This window comes from Rhododendron vialii, chromosome 2a (assembly GCF_030253575.1).
Source record: "Rhododendron vialii isolate Sample 1 chromosome 2a, ASM3025357v1".
Lineage (NCBI taxonomy): Eukaryota > Viridiplantae > Streptophyta > Magnoliopsida > Ericales > Ericaceae > Rhododendron > Rhododendron vialii.
In genome coordinates this window covers 12,194,859-12,222,181 of record NC_080558.1, presented here as the reverse complement: position 1 = coordinate 12,222,181, position 27,323 = coordinate 12,194,859, and the positions used below count along the sequence as shown (strand labels likewise).

General features: G+C 38.4%; 2 protein-coding genes across 11 annotated transcripts in view; both read right to left on the bottom strand.

Moving 5' to 3' along the window:
* The window catches only part of LOC131318178 (uncharacterized), a 35,264-nt gene extending 26,927 nt beyond the window's left edge, over window positions 1–8,337 (bottom strand). Inside the window, exons 1-3 of one of the 4 annotated variants that reach the window (XM_058347998.1) lie at window positions 7,585–8,337; window positions 6,307–7,554; window positions 4,765–5,303 (exon numbers count right to left, since the gene is read on the bottom strand). In XM_058347998.1, the coding sequence (XP_058203981.1) occupies window positions 6,345–7,554; window positions 7,585–8,237 (1,863 nt within the window). In that variant the 5' untranslated portion in view covers window positions 8,238–8,337 and the 3' untranslated portion in view covers window positions 4,765–5,303; window positions 6,307–6,344. Of the gene's footprint in view, window positions 1–4,764; window positions 5,304–6,306 lie in introns of those variants that run through there. The other 3 variants (XR_009197535.1, XM_058347995.1, XM_058347996.1) reach the window with 3 other exon arrangements.
* Window positions 8,338–12,187: 3,850 nt separating this feature from the next.
* On the bottom strand, window positions 12,188–25,195 carry LOC131318176 (uncharacterized). 7 transcript variants are annotated; one of them, XM_058347989.1, is made up of 11 exons: window positions 25,070–25,195; window positions 24,728–24,927; window positions 22,176–22,701; window positions 21,026–21,173; window positions 20,114–20,224; window positions 18,824–19,223; window positions 17,015–17,263; window positions 15,444–15,513; window positions 14,019–14,203; window positions 13,267–13,333; window positions 12,188–12,526 (listed from the first exon to the last, which is right to left on the bottom strand). In XM_058347989.1, exons 2-11 carry the CDS (start codon window positions 24,872–24,874, stop codon window positions 12,378–12,380), a joined length of 2,052 nt encoding a protein of 683 aa, XP_058203972.1. In that variant the 5' UTR covers window positions 24,875–24,927; window positions 25,070–25,195; the 3' UTR covers window positions 12,188–12,377. The 7 variants fall into 7 exon arrangements, with proteins under 7 accessions (XP_058203972.1, XP_058203976.1, XP_058203974.1 ...); XM_058347993.1 differs by adding an exon at window positions 13,425–13,498 and having other exon boundaries at window positions 24,728–25,191; XM_058347991.1 differs by having other exon boundaries at window positions 24,728–24,904; window positions 25,070–25,191.
* Between the last annotated feature and the right edge of the window lie 2,128 nt (window positions 25,196–27,323).

Below are 27,323 nucleotides of genomic sequence, written 5' to 3'. Positions count from 1 at the left end.
AGCCAAAAAGAGTTGGGGAGATAACAACAAATGTTATTAGTTTGTCAAGCGGCTGCATGACAAACGAAAGATACCTTCATTGTTCTTGTGTACTAGGAATTCGAACTTCTCCTCTTCTCTCCCCCTTGACTTTGAGAAACATATCAAACTTTGCAAATTCCTCAATTACCTATATATATAACAAACTTAAATGTCACAAATAGTGTATTCATCATTTTCAAGAAACATATTCGAGCTCAAATCATTTTAAATGATGCACATTTTTTTTAAAGAAAATCACTCAACATGGTGGCATTATGGCATCACAAGGAAACACTATCTTTGCGCATGTGGGCTCTGAAAAAATCAACAATGAAAGTATTAAAGAAATTTCTTATAAATTCCAGTCTTCGGACACAAAAAAATCCCATCATGCACAAGGAGTCCGTGTTGACCTAATGAGCTAGCCAACCTTAGACCATCCATTTGTAATAAGCTATCAACAGTCACTTTCAAAAAGTAAATTGAATAGGTAAGAACGTTTCATGCCCATATAATTGCTTGACGATGACAGATTGATATGTTTTGCATTTTCTAACTTGTGTTGGGCATGTTTTGTGTGCTTCAGTTGTGGAGTGTGTGAACTAATTAATAGACGCAGGCATGCATACAAAGGCAAAAATGGACATGGGACCCGGAAATGCTGTCCAAAAGAACAGGATACGGAAACGGTTGATAGAGGGAAAATCAACTTAAATGAAACATTATAGGAGGGAGGGAGACAGAGATTATCATAAATGTACTTAATGCAGCTAACAACAGACCAAATCATAGTGGTCACAACTATTACATCATAAGCATATACAAGTAAAGATTGTAAGGGGTAGGACTTGACAATTACTGTTCCACAGGGTGATTTTGAGCGTCTCCTTTTTTATGTCTTTGATGTATCCTACAAAGCCCTTCAAGCATTAATGTACTTTTCCTAAAACCATTACAATCATAGTCTATGAGCTCCATAGGATATCTATATCGGCCGCCATGGGCTTGTTTGCCCCATCACATTAATAGCCATTCCCATTTGATTTAACTCATTTTATAAGGTCTACGAATTTCTAAGGATAACACTTGATATATGCAATATTGAACCCTGTTTCAGCAGCAAAGAATACAGTAGCAGAAGTTTCTTAGGCATTTTAAGCGACTTGGAATCCAGTCTCGACAGTTAGAATACCTATTTCTGCAATTAGAAATACAGTTCCAATAGTTTAGATCCCTGTTTCAGCAATTCAAAATAAAAACCAGACCAGTTTCCCCAATTGAATAGGCCGTGACGTAGAAATGCAGTTACGTGACAGGAATGTAGCATTGTTTGAGGACAGTGAAACTACAATATAACTGTTGGGGGAAAAAAAACAGTTGAATCTAAATATATAAAGGATGCACTAGCATTACCTTCTTGTTCATTGTTGAAAATATATTTAGCAGATGCGGAATTGGGCAAAGTTGAATTCTCTTGCACAGAACCATTTTCAATTTTTTTTTCCCAAAACATTTTGATGCCAACCACTTTCGCCCCTTAGAAATAATACAGGCTATTGTAATGGGTCATAGCAACTATAATAGATTTACCAAAATGTGCATGAATAACAATATCTTGTTCAAATAGCACATTGGTGTAGTTCCCCTCAATCCAAATGCCTGCAACTTGATCTGATGGGGAATTGTACACTCTCTGATTCAATTATACATTACTTGGCATATGAATCCTGTAAGAATCCAATGGCCTATATTCTAGTCTGCGTAGAACTTAAGCATATGGATTCTTCAAAAGCACCTCCATAAGTTTTCTAACAGTGGATTCGATAAGATTTGCATCTTTTACAATCTGCAATCTATTTTGCAGTTCATTGCAGGTAGAAGTACATTTGAAAGAAACATGGACCATCGGTTGAACGAATGAGAGAAGGGAGGTCATAGCAGATTTGGCCATGGGCACAGAATGTATAAACACCTTGTTGCGAGGTTGCCATCCCCTTATCCAATCTCACACAAAATGAAGTAAAAGAGAAGATCCTACTATATGCTTGGTTATTCCTACAAAATTCTTCTCCTTCCTCACATTGTGACATATATAATCTACGTAAAGGTTCAAGAATGCAATGAGCACTTGCAAGTACTACTTTATCCCCATAGCAAAATTTGGGAGTTTCGTATTAGAAACCATAGAAAAAGCAAGGCCTACTCCATCGAACATCAACACTCAACAGAGATGTGAAAACGAAAGCCAAAAACAAAGACATAAATAGTTATAAACAATAAAATTTGTCAAAACATAGGCTTAGTAGGACGTTTTTTATAATAAGAATATTTACCTAGCACTGAAATAGGAGGAGTAAAGCGTTGTCCATTACTATCTATGCATGATGTTATGTTTAGGCTAGTGGATTCCAATGTTCTTTTATGGGAGACATTTTGTTTATATTTTATTTTTTCTTCCGCAGTCAACCGAGCATACAGGTCCCTCCTATACTTCCGATTATGGAACAAGGGTTCATCTATACATAAATCAAACAAGTAAAGATGACTGGAGTAAGTAAATATAGGGGCAATGTTTAAGCATTAATTTGGATCCACAAATCGTATGAAGATGAGATTTCCTACGGTCGGCTAGGGAAATGGCCTAACTGGGAAAGGAAGAAATAAGACTGGAAAGATGTTGGTGGAGCCAATATTGCTCACTCTTAAGATAGTAGTCTGCCATATATAATTAACATAGTGTTCTAATATACCAATTAATGAAAATGGTCTTGGCTAAGCTCATTTGTTTTGGGAAAATAGGAAAGTGAAGGGGAACATGTGGCAAAAAATGGCAGGTTAATTCAATTAGGGAAAAAGACAAACTTGAACAAATAGCAGAGGTGCACTACAGGGTCTCCAAATCCGGCTACAATAGGGCTGCTCCACACAGAACTCCAATATAAAAATATACATAAAATCATTAGCAAATGAAAATCAATGAAGATTTGCACTTTTCCACAGTTGCTTGATCCTTTCCAGATAGGATTCTTTCGCTCATCATATATGCTAATTTAGCTAAAAAAGAAGATTTTTTTTCCCAGGCCCCTAATTGCTGGTTGATGACAAATACTACAGGTAGTGTTAATCTAGGGGATGGAAAAACTAACAGCTAAGTCCTCTCCGAACCGCACGAGATAGTTGCCCATCATACGGCTCACCAACTTCACTTGCCTCTACGGGGGGCTCGCTCCGGGCAGGTCCGGATCACTTACAATACATGGCTCTACGAAGGAAGGGGTTGGGTTAGGAGGGTTTTCAATATGTGAACTCAATCATTAGGTTATAGCATTTACAGTTTCCTTTAAATTTGATACGTTTGTGAGTCGGGGCTGCTCCACACGAACTCAAAACAACTTGTGACTAAAACTATTTAATTTGTGATAATTTTGCACTAAGGGAAAAGAAAGCCCTCAAATCCAACACCAAAACCTGATGAGTAATTCCATCGAACAACTGGTGTGCATTACATCACCAATTGAGGGGGGGTTTTCGGGCGAGGAAAAGGGTCTCAGTTTTGAATTTCCTGAAATAGACAAGAAGACAAATCAGTTGTAGCCAATGAGAAATTTTCACAACTCGCCAACTGCTTTAATTGACCCGTCAAAGAGGCATTTATACAAACATCTTACGCGCGAAACCACTGCTTAAGGGATTTGCATGTACCAAGCAGTTAAGCCGTTTCAAAAAAAAGAAAAACTTAAAGCAGTTAATAGTGTATAACAATGGCATTCAACAGGTTTAATAACTTAAAGGAACATCTTATTTAAGAGTACCATGAAGTCTCAACTTCTACGGTGGAAGTACATACAACATATGCCATCGATGCTTCTATTGCCATTCTCCTTTTAAAAAAAGGCCAGCCCGAGTTCACCCCAATTTGATTCCTCTAAAAGATTAGAAGAACTTGATGGTTAGGAACACACACACACATAGAGAGAGAGAGAGAGAGAAGGCCGAAAGTTGCAATGCTCTCTTACAAGTTACAGGAGTCAAAAATCGATGTCCTTTTCTCTTGCTGCAAAGGAAGAGAGGGCTTTTCTTTTGCGTTTACATGCCACCGCTTCAGGTGCAGCGTTTCGCTAGAAGGAAACGCCGCGTGGGCCGCCGCTTTCCAATAGCGCGAAACTCTTATGGGTTCTGCAGGGAATAAAAGTGTGGGAAACACTTTAGACCCTGGGTTGTACTGTGTCGGTTGGGAAGAAATGGAGGATAGGACTGGTATTAGTTACAAGTGCTTGGGGCATTTGTGGAAAATAAAAAAGAGGAAACATCTTCGTACATTTAAAAGTAGTATAGATAATGTTTTTCATAATTTTAAAACTTTGCATATAGAACTAATCGAGATCTTATCAAATAAGATCCATATTGCATATTTTTCAAGATCCACACTAAAAGATATAGGCAAAAGACATAAAAAAAAAAAAAAAAAAAAACAGAATAATGGACAATGAAAGTATTAAAGATACTTGAAACGGAGATATAATGCCCAAATACAATCCACGAGCAGCACGCACGTAGAATCAAATCCCCAGCAACAGACCTGATGCAGCATTTGTGTTTGGATTGTCTACGTTTTAAGGTCGCATGTGGGCAATTTAGAATGAATTGACAATAGGACACCAACAACATTCAGGACACATGATACTCGAACAATCATCCATACAAGTTAGAAAAGTAGTTACCCTAATGAAAACATCAAACACATATCAATGTCTTCAACTCCTAGAGTAAACGGTCAAGTATTACATTCCCATCTAATGTAACCAGTTACTCCGTAACACATTAAGAATGCAACTTAGTCTAAGTTCGATTGCTTCAACGGTGAACTTAAAAAGGTAGAATGACTTCATTGATGTTATGTAACGGCAAACTGGCAAATGTAAAGGACGGGGCATCTTAGCCCTAAAGGCACACACTTATTAGACTTCAAATATTTTCATTGACCACATTAACAACTAATCCCATTGATGAATGACTACCTTAGATATGTAAAACATCGAGATGATCTTGTTTGCCATATTCAAAAATGGGATATGAAACAAAGATGAAGCCAAAACATGCCTGACATGAATTTCACAAACTGAGGACAGCCTCAGACAATTTCTTCCTCCTATATTCAGATGAGCCTTCGCCTTCAAACTGTCGACAAGTCCTATCTTGAGTTCCGTTATCACTTTTTAGGCATACATCATCACAAGAATATATAATGGCTTCTATCTTCACAGCCAAGTAGCGTTCAGACCCTAATTGAAGGAAAATAGACATTAAAACGCAAGTTATTTGGAGTATACTAAGTATCAAAGTCAATATGCAGTCATGCACTAATGTAATTTTCAGAAGCTTGATCGTGATCTCACTTAATTAGTAATTTTAAAAGAAAAAAAAAAAAAGAATTTGGTTTTAAACAGAGCAAGCTACTAGGCAGTGTACTATACTAAACGAAACATATTATAACATACAGAACATTCATTGTAAACAGAGCAAGCTACTGGGCAGTGTACTATACTAAAAGAAACATATTATAACATACAGTCTATACAGAACATTCATTTCACTAGGGTACAGAACATTCATTTCACTAGGGGATAAAAAATTTTGAAGAAACATGAACTGGCAGTTTTAGATGACAGGAAAATTGTTAATATGTCCTTTTCAACTTGCTTGCATTTCGTATTCACACAAACGACGTGAATGAGGTGAGGAATTGCATCATGCATTGGTTATTGCACTTCGCATCATGTATCACATTTGTCTTGTAAAAGGCACAAAACATAAGATGCATTCATTAATACATAACGTGGATCATAGGTTATTGACAACACCAGTACTAGTGAATCAGAGTGTTTTTGTTCTCTCTTTTCCTGTTCCCGTTCTGTATGCATCTCACCTTTCTCTCTTCTTTCTTACTCTTCTCCTTTTGCTATATCTATGAGGTTGTCTAAGATGGCTCAGCATTGTGCAATTTAGAACAAGGCATCTACGCGAAGGAGTGATCTAAATGTAAAAGATTCCTAACCCTGACCCAAGCAAGTTACTGGGGAAGGATACTTCACAAACTATAGACCAAAAGCAACGGACAACAAGGTCAAAAATAATTTTCATCTTAAAGAGCAACAACATTAAGACACCATGTGCCGCAACCACGAACGAACAAGGTCTCAACAAGGTTTAGTTGAGGAAGATATTTGCCACAATATTAACAGATATCATGCAGAGCACATAGACGAAAGAAGCAAATGTACATACATAACTCATGGGCCAGTTTATCACCAACAAGGCATAAACTATTTGTGCCAAGTGAAGGTAAGCAAGTCAGTAGGAAGTGAGGCCGGATCAAGTTCCCAACAGTCTTTTGGAAGATTCGCAGCCACTTCCTCGGAAAGCTTCCTAGCCGGAATCTGATGCGAAAACAACCTGACGTCGTCTTTCTCAAGCCATCTGATAGCATGACAACCGATCTCTTTCCTCTTAAATACTGTCTTGAACCCCTCAACCTTCTCAAGGTAAGCCATGCTCAACCCATGTATCTCACTGTAACTAGTTAAAAACATAACTATGTCATAGCATCTCTCTCTATGCAAAGAAGGGTTCCTCCTCCCTTCATTTTCTAAATCATTATCCTTATAAAGTGCCCACACCGAACCCTTCTTTGGATAAATCCTATACACTTCTCTCGCCGCTCTTTCTGCATCCGCAATGTGAGAAAAAATGTTGACAGAATCAACTAAAGTCTTCCTCGCAACTTTAAACCTCCCACAAGAAATATGAATTCCCATTTTCTCCCAACAAATCAATCCCTCATCTCCGTTAGTCTGAAGATCTAACCAACTCATCCACACCTCAAAAGGGTTCGCTGAAACAACTTCATCAATCAAGCCATAATGCCTAGGCATTCCATCATCGTCAGCATAAATTGCCCATACTTGCCCTTTCTTAAAACTCCTCTCCATTCTGTCTTTATCAAAATTATAGAAATCGGAATCCTCCACCGCCATTATCTCCAAATCCCCACTTTTCGACGCACTCCTACGTTTTTCCATCTCTACATTTCCACTCTTCAAACTTCTCCGCCTCTCATTTTCCAAATGCCCGCCCTTAGATGTACTACGCCTCACCCTCTTCTCTCTCACCTTCTCGCTCTCTATTTCTGTTTCTCTCTCATCTTCCTTTGACCTCGTTTTCTTCTTCTCCCCATTCACCTTCCGCCTCGCTAAAGCTTGCATTTCCGCAAGTGTCATGGTCTCTTCTTCATCTCCCGCCGTCTCGGACTTCGATTTCTCCATTACCTCAACCCCAGCTTCCCATCCCTCTTTCTTATCCACATTTTGCGATCTTTCAACCCCACCACCACTACCCAAATTGCGATTCAACTCAACACTTCTCACAATCCCATCTGGCCTTGACCTCGCCAATACCTCCTCAACGCTACTCATTTTCCGCTTCGATTTCCCACTTGCAACCCTCTCTACACTCGCCCTAACCCTATCACTAGACCTACTTCCAACCCTAACCCCATCACTAGACCTACTTCCAACCCTATCATCATCCTCTTCTTCAACCATATCCGAAACCTCCACGGCCTTAAAGCTTTTCTTACAACTGGGACACACCAAATCATGCCCCAAGTACTTCCTCTCAAACTTATGCAACAGCCGACACGTCGAACACGCGGTCCAAAACGCGTCCGCCGCAGCAGTTTCCACCTCTCCTGCTCCTCCTCCACCTCCCTCCGTGGCTTCTGACTGCATCGCGATTCGCAGCCTCATATCGTACTCCTTGCGCCGAATCTTATCCGACAAAACCCTAAACGCCTCGGCGACGAGCTTAAATGCCTCCTCGGAGGCGGGGAAGGGGTTCTTGTCGGGATGAAGGGTAAGGGCGAGCTTCTTGTACTGTTTCTTGACGGCGTTGGTGTGGGAGAAGGGCTCGATCTGGAGGATCTTGTACCAGTCGAGTGTTGTTGTGGTGGTGGAGGAGGAGGGACTGGCTGCGACGCGGAGGATTTGGAAGGCGGTGAGGAGCTCGGAGAGGCCATCGAGGGAGGGGGAGAGGCGGTGGGCGCGCTTGGCGTATTTGAGGGCGGATTTGAAATTGGAGGAGGAGTATTTTTGCTCGGCTAGGGTTTTGAGGCGGAGGGCTTCTTCTTCTTCTGGGTTTTTGTCTGGTTTGTCGTTCATGGTGGAATCGGTGCAGGACAGAGAGGAAGGGAGGAGAAGATGGTTGACTACTTGACTATCGTATGGAGAAATTTTCAGGCAACTACGATCAGCTCGGTTGCCGGGTGCGTACCACGTCACCCGGATAATATGGTGTCCGAGCGGACACATCCGAGCTGTCCAAAATTGTATTAGACGGCTCAAATTGAAACACTCGCTGTGTTTGGTTCGCAATTTTGGATTGAAAATTTTGAGTTATTATGTAAAAACATGTGATTGGATGAGTTATTTCAAAAATATGTGGGACCCCTTACCGAGACTGACAGAAAAGGAAAAAAGAAAAACTGATGGATAAAAGGCAAGTTGGACAAAAGTAAAAAGAAAAACTGATGGATAAAAGGTAAGTTGGACAAAAGTCTCCTGTTCCTCTCTCTCTCTATTCAATTACTCCCTCTCTCCAGAACCAGTATTGCTATGTGCGTCGACTGGAGCGTAGAGAATTCGTACCGATCGGCCACACCGGACTTTCTTCGGCCACCGGACGGCCGATCTGAACCGTCAAAAAATTCTATAAAAAAAAACCGAGTGGGCTTACCTTAGAATCAATGCCATCCAAGGTATGTAGGGTGTTTGATCTGAGCACCCATTTTTCCTGTATATACATATATATATATATATACACGAAAAATGGGTGCTCCGATCAAGCATTCTATACACCTCAGATGTCGTTGATTCTTGCATAAGCCCACTCGGTTTTTTTTTTTTGAATTTTTGGACGGCTCGGATCAGCCGTTCGGTGCCGGAGAAGACCCAGCGGTACACATATCATTTTCGACCACGGCTCATCTCTCTCTCGAGAAAATTCTTTCCAAACCTGCAATAGTCAGAATTTAAAGTTAAAAGCAGTCTTTGCCGGCCTTGGAAGTTACTTTTTGGCCCCACATGTAAATGGCATTCAAAAACAACTTTTTGAAACAAAAACTCTAAATGGCCTTCCGAACACAGTGACTATCTTTTCTCTCACCTCCACATTCTCTCTCCCCTTTTTCTCTCTAAATCCAAGCCATCCGAAATCAAAATGGACGGTTCAGATGCACCGAGCAACCATGTATGTAGTACCCGCTCGGCCAAAAATTTATCGTGTGCATAGAGAGAGAGATATTTTACTAGAATGGGGGTGTCGCCAATGTTGTGCATGGAGAAATTTTTGGTTGCTGGGTGGGTACCTCGTGGTGTCAGCTCAGCACATTCGAGACATTCAACACGTTTTTGGACAATTTTGATTTGAAGAAAGAAAAATGAAAGAGAAAAAGAAGAGAGGGTACACTTTTGGACGGCCTGATAGACTGCTCGGGCATCACTTGGCACCCACCCGGTACTCAAGAATTTCTCCATCAAATGAGAATGATTGGATGGAAAACAAAAATAGTCTACCCCACCGCACAAATTCCCGGCTTCACGGTGCAGTTGTGGACTTGTGGCACAAGTTTCTTACGCAATAAATGGGTACGATGATTGATGATTTTGTGGGGTCGTTTCTGATTCCAAGAAAATGATTCAAACTGCAAGTTTTTCTTAAAATATTTTATATGGATTTTTGGAAAAAATCAGTTCAAATCGATATTCGTTAGGGTTTTTTCAAAATTCATACACAAAGACACCGTATTTTAAGATTATTGATTGAATTTTTTTATGAGGCTCATTTTGAGTACCTCAAAGATGATTCAATCCACTTATTAATTTAAAATTCTTGTCATTGGGTTTTGAAATTTTTTTTTTCCTAAATTCAATATTGAAAAGGACTTTTTCAGAATTCTTTATGACCCCTACAAATGCTGAAAAAGCAAACATCGGATTGAGATAATTTTTTATAAGAACTTAAAAAACATTTAAAAAATAACTTGAGGTTTGAATTATTTTTTTGAGATCCTGAATGGGTCTCTCAAAATCATCAACCATCAAACTCATTTATTAGGCACGAAACAAAACCAACTTGTGCCGCAACGGCACCGTTTTGCATGAGCAGTAAATTGGTGCGATGGGGATACCAACACTGAAAAAATTATTAATGGTCTCGACCATCGCCACGTGGTGGAAAAAGATCATGCCCCACCGCCACGTGAGGCATGATGACGCAGAAACCCTCAATCTTTACAAAACTTCAATTAAATACTTGAAAATTTTCATGGAATTTGAAATAGACCTATTTTGTCAAAGTTCATCAAACTGGAGTCCGGAGACAAGTGAATGAAGTGTCCATATCCTCATTTTTGGAATGAAAAATGGATTATGACGTGCATTTTTACAAATAATACACAATTTATATAGATATAACACACAATTTAGAAATAAGACGAATAAAGTTAGAAATCATTTAAAAAGGCGACGTAGGGCTTTGCATTAGAATTAGATGGTTTGGTGCATTCAAGTGTTCTATTGAAACTTGCTTATCACACACCCTCCCGCCACCACCAGCCACCAATCCTATTCAACTATTTCCCCACGTTCTCCCCTCTCGGTTGGCGTTTCGGTTGGCGTTTGCTAGGACTAGAGCAAGTAAGAGAACCTACAGTGAATGAATTAAAAAACCACAGATTTTGACCGGATTGTACACTTTTGTCCCTCAAATGCCACACCCCAAGTCATATAATGCATGTGTGATGAGTAGGAATGCAAATGCGAACGCTTTTTCGAAAACATTTCAAATTGCTAAATTCCGCAATAGAAGAAATTGAAATTTGGAGCCTAAAGCGAGAAGAGGGTTATGTGACCTTGCCGCTACCACAAGTACCATCTTTTAACCAATCAAAACCATGTAACCGTCCCCCTACCCTCCACAATGATTTTTTTTTTTTTTTGCATAAAAAAGAACTTCATAGATAGATAAAGGTCAATACAAGAGTCATAGATAGTAAATACAGCCCCAAAGATAAAAGATACATAAACTAAAGGCTAGAAAAGAAGAACAACAAGCATAAAAGATAAGCAACTCCCAAAGCAAAAGGTTCCACTTGAGAAAAAAATAAGCTCTACAATGATAATATCACCCGATCAATGAAGTCACAGCATTGGAGAAACAAGCTCTACACATATTAGAGTTGCTTGGATTTGTATCTCCAACTTGTTAAGTTGTCAGTAGTTCCAAAAGTTTACGTTTGGATTTGTATCTTTTAATACTAGAGTGAAACATAATACAAAGGAAGAAGCAAACTGCAACCGAAATACGTGCAACCGGAGAGACTTTAACCCAAGAATCCAAGACATTTCCCAACCAAAGCTCTGATATAAGGTTAAGTTGCTAGTAGTCCCAAAAGCTTAAATTGTTGAAAAGATGGACACAACAATATATATCAGGCTATTTAGCCCAACTAAGTGAACAACGTTCGAATGGATTGTTCCGATCGTCTCTTCCAAATGAGGCATTTTGTTCGGCTTTAGATCGTTCAAGTTCACATCAAAAAGTTGCTAGTTGCAGTATCAGCTGTGGTAACTGCCTGTAGTCTATCCGGTTGGAATTGATCTCGGAAGAAACAGAGGATGGTCACAGATTTGTACTGGAGGAGGGGCTTGGTTTGGTCATGGAGGGGTAGATCCTGAAGATGAAGGGACCTACAGACAGCTTATAGATATCAATATATCATATTTTTAACGATCTGATCCGATCCGTCTGGGCAATAGTGGTCCAGACTTCAACCTGGCAATGGACAGCTCATATCTACAAGAGCCGAGATAAAATCTAGACTACTGATTATCAAGGTGAGCGGCTCAGACCGTGCACCACACCCCTGTAATGCATCCCACCACACCCCTGTAATGCATCCCAACACTACAAGGTCCCCTAATCCGGCTTATGGATAGTTGCACGTATACAGAGTTTACAGTAAAAGGCTGGGTCGAAAGTGGTATAGCCTTGAAAGAGTTCTCATCATCAGAAAATAAAAAAACAAGCACAAGAAGAGACAGAGAATCCAAACTAGGGAACGAACAACAGTCCATAAAACATAGTATACTTCAAGCTATTGTTTTATCAAGTCATTTTTACATTCCCTTCTAAATTTACATGGGAGCTGGCTAAGAACACTATGTCAAGGTGCTGGTGCTGGTGCTTTTGCAGCTTTTCTACCTCCCATCCCATGCAGCTTGCCAGATTCTGCAGAAACCCTACTGGCTTTGGACGGCCATGCTGCGTAATTTTGCAAGTAATTGTGATGCAGCCGACTCTCTTGCTAAACGAGGAATCGAGTGCAAGTCACTTCCTCCCGAGCACTCGAAATCTACCCCTTTTACAGTTATATTGGCACGGAATCCACCTAAAAGAAAAGGTGGCTAAAATTAATTTATATCTGCATAATATACCTGAACCAAATTTAAAAAAAAAAAGAAAAAAAGAGGGTACCATGTAGCGCACTTCACCACCAAATATGTAAAATGTTCAAACAGATAACTATAAAAGAACATGTAAACTATGACGAAGGTATCTGCAGTTGGAGAAAGCACACTTAAACATAAATTGCTTTCTCCCGGAAACATTTTATGCCCAAAATATCAAAGAAATTCCAAAAGATTAAGGGAGTAAGATTACCAATGAACGGAACAGGTAGGGGAATAAAAGATAAGCAACTTAAGGACAACCAGGAGTAAAGTAGCAGTAAATATCTGAATGGGTGACAAGGCATGTAGATAATCAGGTAAAATAACAACTGATAATCACTGAAGAGGTTTATATTGGCAATAAGAAAACCTTCCACCATCCCTTTCCAAAAGAACCACATGGAAGCTAGGAAAAAGCTTATTTGCAAAATTTGTAGAAACATGATTTACAATCATATGGCAAGTTACCTGCATAAGCGTACATCAGTCCATGTTCAAAAACAAGAGAAGGCATATAACATGGTTAGTACATCACAGGAGATTGGAAGTTGAAACCTTGTAATCTATCTTGATGCTACACATCAGGATATAAGAGCTTGCCATGCTTAATAAAGAGGTCAATCTTTTACATGAAACACCATTATAGCATACAAAACCTCGTTTAAAAGTACCAGCTTACCCTCTGTTGGCAATACATGATATGTTGGTAACGTCCAATTGTTCTCGTAGCATATGTCATCCAGTTCCTGGTGTAAGAAATATTTTTGTCACGAACAAGAAGTATGTGTTAACAAAGAGTAATGCGTAAAATAATGCTCTAAGAAATATAAAGGATACTTCAAAAGAAGAAATAATGCCCAAATACAATCCAAGAGCAGAAAGCGTGTAAAATCAAATCCCCAGCAACAGACCTGATACAGCATTTGTGTTAGGATTGTCTATGTTTTAAGGTCGCAAGTGGGCAAATTCGAATGAATTGACTATAGGACACCAACAACATTCAGGACACATGATACTCGAACAATCATCCATACAAGTTAGAAAAGTAGTTACCCTAATGAAAACATCAAAGACATATTAATGTCTTCAACTCCTAGAGTAAAAGGTTAAGTATTACATACCCGTCTAATGTAACCAGTTACTCCATAACACATTAAGAATGCAACTTAGTCTAAGTTCGATTGTTTCAATGGTGAACTTAAAAGGTAGAATGACTTCATTGATGTTATGTAACGGCAAACTAGCAAATGTAAAGAATGGGGCATCTTAGCCCTAATGGTACACACTTGTTAGACTTCTAATATTTCCATTGACCACATTAATAACTAATCCCATTGATGAATGACTACCTTAGAAATGTAAAACACTGGGATGATCTTGTTTGCCGTATTCAAAAATGGGGTATGAAACAAAGATAAAGCCAAAACATGCCTGACATGAATTTCGCAAACTGAGGACAGCCTCAGACAATCTCTTCTTCCTCCTATACTCAGATGAGCCTTCGTCTTCAAACTGTTGACAAGTCCTATCTTGAGTTCCGTAATCGCTTTTTAGGCATACATCATCAAAAGAATCTACAATGGCCTCTATCTTCGCAGCCAAGTCATGTTCAGACCCTAATAGAAGTAAAATAGAAATTAAAACGCAAGTTATTTGGAGTATATAAGTATCAAAGTCAATATGCGGTCATGCACTAATATAATTTTCAGAAGCTTGATCGTCATCTCACTTAGTTAGGTGGTGTTCCACTTTTAAAAAAAGTACTTTTTTTTCAAACGAAGGTAATTTCAAATTCAAATATAATGAAAATGAAAAATATTTTTTCAATTTTTTTGCACCTTTTAAAAGATCTTAATGATATCTATCAAACAAGATCCATATTGGTAGGAAAATTATTTGCGTAAACACATAATTTTTGAGCTTGAAATTGCCTTCTTTTTCAAAAAGTACTTTTTCCACAAAAGTGGAACGCCACCTTAGACATTTTACAAAGAAAACAAGAAAGAATTTGTTTTTTTTTTTTTTCCAGTAAAAAGAAAGAATTTGTTCCCAAAAGGTTCTTACAAATTGGACGGTGGCTAATTAGAAGGATATGTAACACGAAGGAAAGATGAAACCTGCCACTATAGTCCTACGCTTGTATGTTCTCGAATTCTCCTTTCACACATTTTATACACTTCTAATGCTATAAAAAAAATAAAACTTCCCAAACAGACTTCTCTATATTAATTCAATCAGACTTTAAATACACAAAAAAGTGAACTGCATCTGGGATACATAACACATATACATGTCTGCATATTATTTGCCACGTTATTGCTGTAATTCCTCAATTTGTTAAATAGCTTCCGTTTCGTCATATTTGTAGGTTGGCTGCTCATATCTCGTTGAATCCATGTTGATGCTTCACTACAGGTACAGGATTATATCTTGCGTCCCAAATAACGAGCTGGCGACAAAGACTAATTCGCTTTCGCCTAATTAGAGAAATAGTGGTTCCTTATATCCACATTTCAAGGAGTGATTAAGGTTCGAAAGGTATCCATCCACCAGCCATTCAAGAGGAAACTGTTCTACAACTAACAGTTTAACTAATTTATTCATCACTATTGCTGGAGTTACGGTTATGGCAGAACAGCAGTTCAACACCCGATCAACTGACATCCAAGATATGGGTTAAAGGTGACGTTTGATAAAAAATCTAAGGTGTGGATCTGAACCCAGGATAATTTATTGACCAGCTTGAGCCAAAAAACTGACTGAGTAGAAACATAATTCACTTCTACATCCAGAATATCAATAAAACCCAACTATAATACACGCGAAAAAAATGATACAAGAACGAAAACACCTTACCATCCAAAATCGTATGAATATTTCTCTCATTCGCAGCAATCTCATCTTCAAGATTTCGTAATTGGCAAGCCTAGAAGTGGAAGCAAAGAACTGAAATGAATTCTCCAGGTATGTAAAGCAAGAAGAAAACTGTGAAAGTAGTCATCTGTAGTACAAACGAAAAGATATATGGAGCAGGCCGAAAAAGGTAAAGCCGCATCTAGGAGAACCATCAGGAAAAAAATTTAAAGGCCAAAAACTAAATCATGTAGACTATTGACAATATTTGATCTTCATGATTTGGAAGAACCCAATGTCTTCAATAATGAAGAGACTACACTCACCAAATCATGATTACCACAAATCCAAGTGGAAAGCCCAAAAACCACAACTTAAAATAAGGTATTATTCAATGTTGCCAATGGAAAATTATAGGTGGAAATCATTGTCTTCCACACAGACATGACTCTACAATCACAATTTATGGTTGCCATAGATGCATTATTGATTGGTAGAATCTGTAATGGAGGCAAGAATTTAATGTTGCAATACAGATTTGAACTCAGCTTCTATAATTGGGGAGAGGCTGATAGGAGCCACTGAGCATGAAGGGGACTAAAAATTGTTCAACATCACTATAAATGAGCAAAATTGCTAGATTTTTGTTTTTGATAAACACAATTGCTAGTAATGCCAAAGCATGGGAGACTCAAAGAAGGATAGGAATCCTATACAACATGCACTAAGGGTCTTTCTTCTGAAAAAAATGCTCCACGATAACTAGACCTTCGAGCCCCACCTTCATCCAAATCGCGGAGTTTATGTGAAAGGAAAGGGACACCATGATTTTGCAGCCCGTTATTTCCTTTCTGGTAATCACAGCCCATCACAACTGGATGCCCTCCCCCATAAAAACTTAAACATATGCGGTTCCGCTCACACAACATTTGACACAAGTTTTGCGTATGACCCCCATGCAAATGATCGGAGCCGTTCAATTTATTTAAAACGTGTTTTTTAGAGCTCCTGTAAAAAATCAACTTATTCTGATAATGGCAAGGGCTTGATCGGTTCATTAAGTTGATTCCTGTCAAATTTGACAGAATAAAATTGAATGAGCAGATCAAGCCCTTACCGATATCCGAATGAGTTGATTTTTTAAGGACCCCTTAAAAACATGTTTTAAACAAATTGAACAGCTTCGATTATTCGCGTGGGGCTCCGATTAGTTTTGTGTTAAAATGTCACACACACATATCTCTATTATAAAACAGAAGGGTGTGGGGACAAATTGTTGGAACGGCTGAGATTTATTTGATCCAAAGGCTGTAGTACATTCTTCCACTTCCCGGTTAAGTGCCCATGGTTTTGACCTAAATCACACAACTGCCATCCCCTTCCAACCGGAATGCGTAGTGCCGTAGGCACGGGCTAGCACTAGCTGTCTTATGAATGGCGTCAAATTTAAGCCATTACTGTATACTCCAAATAGGACATCTTCAACAAAAATTGAAGCTAATTTGATTGGTACAGGTCTCACCACAAAAAAAAGAAAAAGAGAGTAGTTTCAGTCACAGTAGAACAAGTAATACCAGTTTATATCTTTTTCTGAGAAGAACTCTCAAGGCAGTCTGCGTCAACACGTTTTCTTTTGTAGCTAGAGCGCCATGTAGCTTTTGTAGATATTTAGAGCTTAACTGGATAGGACCCAATGCACAATCACCAATCAGCTGTTCATCTTGAACAGATGAGATAATGCTGCAGGTCTTGTTACCTGAATCAATGTTCTCATTTCCAACCACAGCAACACATGACTTTGTCATGGAGTCATCCTTCTCTACCTGGCAAACATCAGATAAAATCACAAGACAGAGAGTGATAAATGAAAACTTATGACAAAACTTACAACTCTGAATTGACAGTTTCGTCCTCTCCCTGCTGAATCTAATAATTTTACACATGCACCAGTCTGTAACACCTAAACTTTTTGCCAGATCAGCAGCCCCTTTTTACCAATCAAACTTCAATTCCTTTTAGATTCTCAATTGAAAGGCTTCTAAAAAGAAAATGCTAGGCAATAATATAGGCAGTAACATAAGATCCACTATGATCAGTGACCAAAGGTTTTAACAGGAAAGATATTTAGCGAAAATATAGGTGGCTTTAAGAACATTTAACTCATTAACAAGAACAAGATCCTTCTCCTTACGGCAACAAGCTAATATCAATGTTTACAAACTTATAGCGCTCCCGATAAATGGCAGACAGCTTAGTTTACCAGAAAATTAAAATACACTTCGATAAAGATTAAAGAGTCAACCAGTATGTACAGATTGATTTGGTTGGAGGCATAATGGCAATAGAGATGTCCAAGCTATTTCAACTTAAGTTGCAAAAAAGTTTCCATATTAAGTTAGTTTATTGTGACATAGAAGGCAGTGAACAAAGCCAAAGAACCTGGAGATCAATATTAGTATTGTTAGACGTTTTAGAATGAAAGAAGTGTGGGTACAGAAGGCCCAAGTCGAAACAAGACAAACCACTAAATAAGTGGTCGCTCGGTTTTTATGTTATTGAGTGGTCAATTTTAAGTGTTCCATTCCCTATTTTCTGCATTACATGTTATTTCCTCTTATGTTTAGCGTACAGTTTGAATACGTACATACACGTCAAGAAAGCAAAAATGTCTCTGAATACACCACATAAGAAACCATATTCTTAATTAGATGAACTGAAATATACAGATCTGGCCCCACTCCCAAAAATATGCTCCCCTTGTCCAATAAATTTGAGAGACAATGTTGTGTAAAGGGGAATTGTACAGACATCAGCCTCATTTTCCCAACCTCCAATTATGTGACTCTGCACTGCCTTTCTTAGGGACCAGGAAAATGTCAAATAGACTCTTCTAAAACATGAAGAACTCACAAACAAGGAAAGGGTGCGGAAAATTAATCTGAAATGTCTAGTTAGACATGCACCAGCAAGAAAACGCATACATAAGTTTTTTTCTAGATACAACAGCCTTTTATGGTACTTGGTCTGAAGTCCAAACTATTTGATTCAACTAAAAAGGAGATGTCTCCTACAGGACACATGTCTGACACCAGCACTCTTCAGACACATGCCAACCACTCGTCTACTGGGTTTTGTAATTTTTCTTTTCTTCTAGAACTGAGCTCGCTTTGGACACTTGTGAAATACTTAAGACATACATGAAACAAATGGTGAAAACATAACTTGAGCCAATGATAAAATATAGCTTCACACCTATTAACCCTTGGATATTTAGAAATTTAAAACAGGAGCAACAAAAAACTTGGAAGTTATTTGACTTTTGTGGCACAAGTACGTAACCATGAGAGTATTTCTTGGAATTCAGTATAGAAATATGATACTACCTTGACCTTGACAGAGTTGAGACCACTTGTCTTGGCATCTATATCATTATCTGCAAAAGAAGTTATCCCTTTCTGGTGATGGTCAACTTCGATTACGTTGCACATACTCAAGTTTTCGTTTTCATTCGGGAGGCTAACCATAGAGGACTCATCAATTTCCATATTTTGCGGCCCAATGAAAGAATCAGCCAAACAAATCTTGCCACCGTCATTCTCATCTCTCTCCTTCAAACATTCAGTAGTAGTTTCACTAGCCTTCTTGTTAACAGATTCTGCCGCATTAGAATCATCTCTATCTTCAATAACCTCTTTATCACAAAGGTTTTTTACCCCTTCAGAGTTGATGATGCCATTTTGCGATACTGGCCTTAAACCTTGCAAACCATTCGAGAACACTTTCCTGCACACATCAAGCAACACCAAATAAGACAGAATGAAGCGTAGGATTCTGCCTGCTCTTTGATCTGTTGATGGTACCATGAAAAAGGTATTCCAGAACACGTGGATAAGTAAGGCAGGATAAAAAGGAAGGGAACATGTTAGAGTGATACCCTTATATGCATGGACTTCCATTCCTTTGTACACTCTAGAATCACAATTCTACATATACTTTTCGGGTTCTTCTGTGTAGCCATTGTAAACAGAGCAAGCTACTGGGCAGTGTACTATACTAAAAGAAACATATTATAACATACAGAACATTCATTTCACCAGGGGATAAAAATTCTTGAAGAAAAATGGACTGGCAGTTTTAGATGACAGGAAAATTGTTAATATGTCCTTTTCAACTGGCTTGCATTCCATATTCACACCAAACAACGTGAATGAGGTGTGAATAGTCAGCTCATTCTGAGGAATTGCATCATGCATTGTATCACATTCGTCTTGTAAAAGGCACAAAATATAGGTTATTGTATCACATTCACTAATACGTAACATGAATCATAGGTTATTGACAACACCTCTACAAGTACTAGGGAATCGGAGTGTTTTTTCTCTCTTTTCCTGTTCCCATTCTGTGTGCATCTCTCCTTTCTCTCTTCTACTTTCTTTTCTTACTCTTCTCTTTTTGCTATATCTATGAGGTTGTCTAAGATGGCTCAGCAATGTGCAATTTAGATTAACACATCTACGCGAAGGAGTGATCTAAACCAAGCTGAAGACACAAAAAGAAGAGAAGAATGTATCAATTTTAATTAAATGATAATTAAATTGCGCTCCAGCGCTGGCCCAAGGTTTGGTGCCAAAAACAGGTGTAAACACAAATATAACACAATGTATCAATTTTACCTGGAAAACCAGTGTGTCAGGATTCCAGCATAAGGAAGCACGTGAAAGTACTCCACGACAGGAGTCACTATCCAATTGAAAGAGCTCTTTCTGACCAAAGGGCCTTGCAAACTGCAAAAATACAAGAATGGCAAAGGGAAATTAGAATTACAGAAACAAATAATTTCATAACTACTACTGGAATGCAACTATATTTTTCTATCAATATATTACTACAAATGCCTTCGTACCTTCTGAGGAGCAAATGCAAATAAACATGCAAATAGATGGCCATAATTGCATTGCATATCTTTTTCTTTTGCTTACATCGACATAGATCAGTTAAAATTAAAGAAATGGAGTAACAAAGAGGAACTTCCAAAACAGTGACTTGAAATACTGTAAAGCACCTTTTCCCAAACATAGATCTTATTGACGTATCCTTCCAAGAATTTCACGTTCTGGACCTAGAGCACCCTCCACATAAAATCAAATAAGGAGCTACTTGGGGAGGCAACACCTAACATCCTTTTTTAGTGCAAATTGTAATGGTTTTGGTCTGGAATAAAATGTTGCTTACCCAACAAAAAAAGAGAGTAGACGCAATAACTAACAATAACTTCATCTATATCTTCCCTTGACAACGACTAAAGGCTGAATTCGCAACCATACTAGACTTGGCTTGTCCAGTACTTCAAGTTTGGGATACAGAACATTCCAAGATGCAGCGAAAATAAATAATTGTCATCGTTAAAAGGTGTTGATCAGATGCCTACTCACAAGACAGATAGAAATAACTTAGGATCCCAGAAGCCCATACTAGCCCTTTTATTGTTTAAACAAAAACGTTTATGTGATCATTTTCCTATTGACGATAGCACCATCAGAAGACTAGCAAAGAAGGTGTTCACAAATATAGTGACTAGAACCAACCTGTTAATAACATCCTTAATAGGAACCTGAAGATCCTCGCTGATGGCTTGGCTGCACTGCACTATGTAAAAGTAAACAGATGTCTTTTCTTTACTCAGGGAGTACACCACATGGCTCTCCAAAACCACAAGATCGCTCTCATTAATGCCTGTTTCAATTGCAAGAATCACATTAATAGACAGAACTTCCCCAAAAAGAATGAAATAATTGTTTCCTCTACAGGAGCTTTTCCGCTAAACTAAATGGACTGCAGGCTAATGGCAATAGTTAAGTTGTTTCTGCTAAATAGTATTTAGTTGATGTATGTGAGGAGAATGACCTGCCTAGAAATCCGCCAAAATGCGGGCTTTAGTCCATTTTGTTTAGCGGAAATGCGCCCTTAAGTAGCTAGCTTATGACCAAGAATACAGAGACAGTGTCATGCTTGCACTTGTGACTGTTAGCAAACTCTACTCTTTACAGAGAAAGTTGTATTATTGGATTAAGACCTTACTTCATATAACATTGTCTTATACTAGTAACTACAGAGCACAACCCACAAAACAAATAATCCTTGTCCCACTTGCAAGTTGGCCCCTTCTGGAACTTTTCTATGGCATACAACCTTATTGGGAAGAAACCACAAACCAAATAACATACACCAAAAAGTAATAGTTATCAACACATACTATCAGGTGACAGCAGGATATGGCCAAGATTCATATATTGGAAAACATCGTCGTTTTCATAAACTGAAAAAGAATTTACGGTAACCCAGGTACAAGGACCTGACATAAAAAGTAAACTGAAAAAGGATTTTGAATTAGACACAGGAAGGAGCTGTTTGCTCTGATCCTTTGAAGACCTCTAGTATACCCTGTCACTAGGAACATGTTGTGGAGTAGTTGAGAGTCGCTATTCCGAAGTACAAAAAAAAAAAAAGGAATAGTGGAGTCTTTTAACCAAGTTGGGTTTCTGCATGAATGTTCACTAGTTTGGGTTCCATTGATAGAACATGAACTCAATGGTGATCAGATGAAAACTTCCTTCCAGAACAAATAATTCGGCTAAATGCAAGTCGTCCTCGTAAAGACAACTAACTTGCAGCTCATATCATGGAGAACAAAATATAGAACCATCAAAGCAGTAAGATGGTTAAAGGAAACTACACCTGTCACTTCCTTGACGGCTGAAATAACAAGCTTCCGAAAATCAGCTTCGTCAGAATTTGTTTCATTTCTCAAACTCTTTTTCGTGTTCCTCTTCCTCTTGTATACATATTGCCCTTCCACGGTACGCTCTGAACCGACACTAGAGAGATCATAATCTTTCTCTATGACTGACCAAACCCCATGGGTGATGGAACTGAACTGCAGCAAGCAATGGTCTTTACTGGAGTCGGTTACTAGAACTGCTACTTTGGAAACTGGCCATCCCTCAATGCATGGAGCATCTTTAGAAGCATCAAGAGCCAAAGATATATCACAAGCACTCATGATTGCTTTCTCAGTCACAGAAAGCTGCTCTTCCAGGTCATCCAACTCAGCATAATCGGATCGGTGCATGAGTTTCATGTACCCCATCAGTTGTGGTTTCAAAGTTACAGCCAGCTTGCAAAAAGACTCAAAACCTAGATACTCTATATCTGCCTGTTGTTTCCGATGGTAATAATTATAGAGTAACACAGCAGCATGCACCTGAAGCAGATCAACAAAGAGCATGACAATCAATAAACAGACCAGGATGCATATATATAACTGGCTCTTCTATGTGCATGAACAACCACATTACACATTTTGAATGAAGCATATAGCAAGTGGAGAGGTAGGCACCATGTACTCCCATGCATTTGACAGGGTTCAAACCTCACTAACAACTAAAAAAAAAAAAAACTTTCACCAAGCAAAAAAAATAAGGTTACGCTAGTCTAACTGCAGCAGCTACGACTACGAGATTGGGTTTTCATCAAATAGTAGCGGTCTTGTCCATTAAAAAGGAACCCAATGATCCAATATACGTAAGCATACGACCAGACAATGAGAGCATCCAACACGCAAGTATACAAGGCTTTCGTGCTGCAGTAAACAAATTCTGGAAATATGAACCGGGATTCACAATTCCAATGGAAGCATTTCATGATATTGGGATCCTATCCTGTGATTCATGTGTCCTGAAATTCAAAAACTGAAGGGCTTTGATAGCACTAGTTAGGTCTTTTTAAATATTAGCCTTGTCGGGTATAGGAATCCAGAACTTCGTTTCTCTCTTCTTTTTTTGGGAAACAAACTTGGTTTCTCTCTTTGGGCCATGTAAAAGGCAGTCTTGGTGTTTGAAACTATATGAAGCCTCTGGTGTCAAATTTTGTCCCATTCAGGCTCCTTGTACTTGTTAGGAAAATTCCTCAAAGGAATTACTTGTTGACTCAGAATCTAGTACCATTGGCCAGGCCCAGGGGTGAGCATGGACCAGATTTTTTTGTTTTGTGGTAAACCAAGAACCAAACCAACTCTTACGGATTGAAGATTATGAAAATAGAATCATTCCGCAAAATGCATATATCCGAATTTCCGAACCATTAGACAACATGTCAGATCTGGTTTCAAACCACGGTTAACTTCAAGATGAGATAATTTGGGTATGAAGCATTTGAAGCAACAAAGATTTGCTTCACAAACGTAAAATATAACTTGTTCTTGAACCAATTTCATTAATGCCACCAAGGGTCACCGAAATAGATTTGAACTCACTGAAAGTCTTCAACAAAATGTGTTAATATTAACATAGAATGAAAGTAATGTATTGAATTGAGGTTCGGATTGGGTTATCCTTAGCCCCAGAACCAGAGGCATAAATCCGCAAACAAAACCATTTGATTTGGTTTTTCATTTGTTAAACCAAGACCAAACAAACAACAGTACTTAGAGAAACCCAACCAAACTGGCTGGTTTGGACTGGTACGGGCTGGATTTGAGGTTCAACGGTTTTTGTGTTCATCCCTACCATTGGCAGTATTCTAGTGAGGAAACACAAAAGCATACAAGACAAACTGAAATAGTCAATAAATACTCACCAAATTTTTTAAAAAAAATTCTAAAAAAAGAAAAATAACCAATTTTGGATCTTTTGCTCTACTTTTTCTCTTTAGCATTATCTTCGTTGAACAAAGTTTCTCTTCTCTATTTAATACTCCCTCCCCCGATTGCCAAAGGTTAAGTCTGTTCCGATCCTCCTCACCCATACCCCCCTCGGTTGGGATCACTTGGATACCATGATTGTTGTCGAATTTAATACCTCCTCTGTTCCATATCGATAGTTTATTATGAAAAGTTGTGCCACTTTTCACAAAATAAAATACTTGTATATATTTTTTGGTCCTTTTCGCACCAGATCATAATTTCATTTAGTACTTCTATTAGGTGTGAAAAAATCAAAACATTTATACACGAGATTGCGTCATTTTACGATTAACAAAGTGGCAGCTTTTCGTAAGGACTACGGAAGAGAGGGAGTACTCCGTAGAGTTTTTAACACTGAAGCCCATACAAATTCTGAGTCCATATGAACCCCCCCCCAAAAAAAGAGTTAAGAAACTTACCTAGAACTTAGAAGCAAAAGAACTACTACCCGCGGTACAAATTCGAGAAAAAAATAAGATATATATACTATTTCAGACATCCCAAACACGACCTAAAATCAATAAACAGAAACAAATAAGAACCGTACTTGTTTAGCGACCGACTGCTGTTGGGCAAGCGACGGAACCTGGTGACCGGAGGACTTCAAAGGCAACAACGGAGCGACCAAGTACTCCAGCAACGCCTGAACCACGTCCTCCACCGGGCCCACCCCCGACGACGACGACTCCTCCATTGCCCCCCGCTACTGAAGCTTTTCTCCAACCTTCAAAACCAAACCAAATCAAACTGAAAACAGAGATTAGGGTTTCAACTGATTGGGGCTCCGTACGGAGAAATTTACAAACAGTGGAGTAGTTGGACTGAGGCCGTACTTCGAACGTGTATTTAAGGGGAGTAGTTAATGAAGGGACGGTGTAGAGTACAGTACCGGTTGGAAACGGAGATGTGGAGGACTCGTTAACTCCGTTGTTGGGGATTCGGGATGAGAGACAGAGAGAGTGGAGAGGAGTGAAGTGGAGTGGGACCAAATGGGTTGTTTGGGGAATGGGGACAGTGGAAAGGCCGTGTCTGCGCAGTTTGCCTGAAAAGGCGCGAAGAGTCTCGGCCATGGAATTCGCGTGGAAAATAATATTACTAGTATTATTAAATATAATCGGATGTTTTTTTTTTAAAACAATATAATCGGATGTTTGAGCAAGTTATTTTTTTTATAATCAGAGATGTTGAAATTATTTTTTTTATAATCGGAGATGTTGAGACCAATTTGCAGACACCTTGACCCGTTCGTTTTAGGATAGGATTTTGGATTCTAATTATTATCTTATTTTTTCTTCAATTATTATTTTCATTTTTCTTTTTATTTCTCTCCAATCATACTTTATGTCTCTCTGCACTCATTATCTATAAATCCAAATTCAAAATCCCAAAACGAACAGGAATTTTGAAATTAACGATTGGGCAAGTTTGTGGGTGTGATGCACCCGCACTAAAGGCTCGAATTTTTAGGAACTCGAATTAAATCCGAACCATTCATACTGAGATGGATGGTCGGATCAACCACACTACACCGCCGCACTACAGGCCCTCCCAATCTACCATTTAATGACCTTAAGGTTTTGAATGTTTAGCATCCGTAAAATTCACCTCGAGTCCTCAACTAATTAAAGAAACTTTAAATTAATGACCGGTTAAGTTATTTAATGACCCCAAAAATTTTAATGTTGGCATCCGTAAAATTTTAATATACAAATTCATGTAGGACAGGCAATCACTTGTTAATTTTCTCGTACTCATTCCTTTAAACCTCTTTTGGTTTTTTTTAATCGTTCCTCACGATTTGTATAGAAAAAATGAGTGATAATAAATTATAGTGAAAGAGATTTGTATAGAAAAATGAGTGATAATAAATTATAGTGCTCAAAGATGTTCATCTTATGTGGACCGAACACGAGTGATTTAGCATAGAGGTGTCAAATTGGTAAGTCTGGGCCAAATTGGATGAATTGTAAGTGGGTTGGTCTTCTCTTTTCTCTCAAAATTAGTATCTACACTCCACTCAAATGTGCCTTCCAAAAAGGCTTTTTCTTAACCTGCGTGGCATTTTAAAGATCAACCTTTTTTTTTTATAACTGAGGAATAGCCCCATAGCCGAATCACAATTGGACCTGATTGTGCAATTCAAACCTCGGGGGAACTAGTGCGATCACACCAATCACGACTCCCGACTTACTATCAAGGTACTCACTCGATGGAGAACCCCTGATCAATGGGAGTATTTGCAAAGTCAGTCATTCGCCCTTATTACTGGGCAATCCATAAGTGTGTAAGTTCAACTTTTTTAGTTTTCATATATACACAACAATCCAACCCGATTTTTCAAATTTCATATTTAATTTATATCGTAATTTTTCTTCCTATATTATATGTAAGGATAAAAGGATGTGGGCTTACAACCCTTTTGGATTGTGAAAATTGATGAAATAAGAGAGAAAAGCCATTTCTTACAAAATCTCACCATTTTTTGTGAGAAAGGGGATAAACCAATCAAAATATTTTATTTTTGTTTATTTTCCTCCATTTATCACCAAAATAGTCAATCAAATTGAGTAATATAACTAGAAATCAAAACTTTTTATTTTACCTTGAAATCACTCGACCCAAAGGAGCTGTTAAGGTATTTGAAGAGTAATTCTCAAGGGTAAATTTCTCTTATATTTCTTTGACTTTAATGTGAATTTCACTTCAGTCCTTCTGTTTTCAATTTGAACAATTATAACCTTGCGACTTCGATTGCGTATCAATGTGATCCTTCTGCAGCATTCTGTCCAAAATTTGGATGGAAAATAGTCATGTGTCGTCCGCGTGACATCTTGAAAGGGCATATTAGACATTCCCCTCCCCATGTTAGTTAAATCCCCAAACAAATTAAAAAAAGAAGAAGCAGCAGCAGCAGCTAAATTCTCAAATCGATTTCTCCAATTATCTAATCACTTCCCACCATTTGCATAATTGTATGGTTTCAGTAAAACCACCCACACCAAAAAACCCGATTTTGATGATAACATACGAGAATAATTAACATAATTCAGTTTTTCCATGTCATCTATGATTTCTTTCTCTCTCCAATTCTTCTTCTTTTTCTTATCAATTGATTCAAATTTTTTTTTTTGAAGAGAGCAATT

Bases quoted from the DNA above. Each gene is read 5' to 3' on its own strand.
- LOC131318176 (XM_058347989.1), bottom strand. From the start codon at position 24,874: ATGGAGGAGTCGTCGTCGTCGGGGGTGGGCCCGGTGGAGGACGTGGTT. The intron at 21,174-22,175 runs GTGTAGTTTCCT...CAATTGAAACAG, and splicing joins AGCCGTCAAGGAAGTGACAG to GCATTAATGAGAGCGATCTT. The intron at 12,527-13,266 runs GTAAGCTGGTAC...CTTTTCTTTTAG, and splicing joins TCATGTATTGCCAACAGAGG to GTGGATTCCGTGCCAATATA.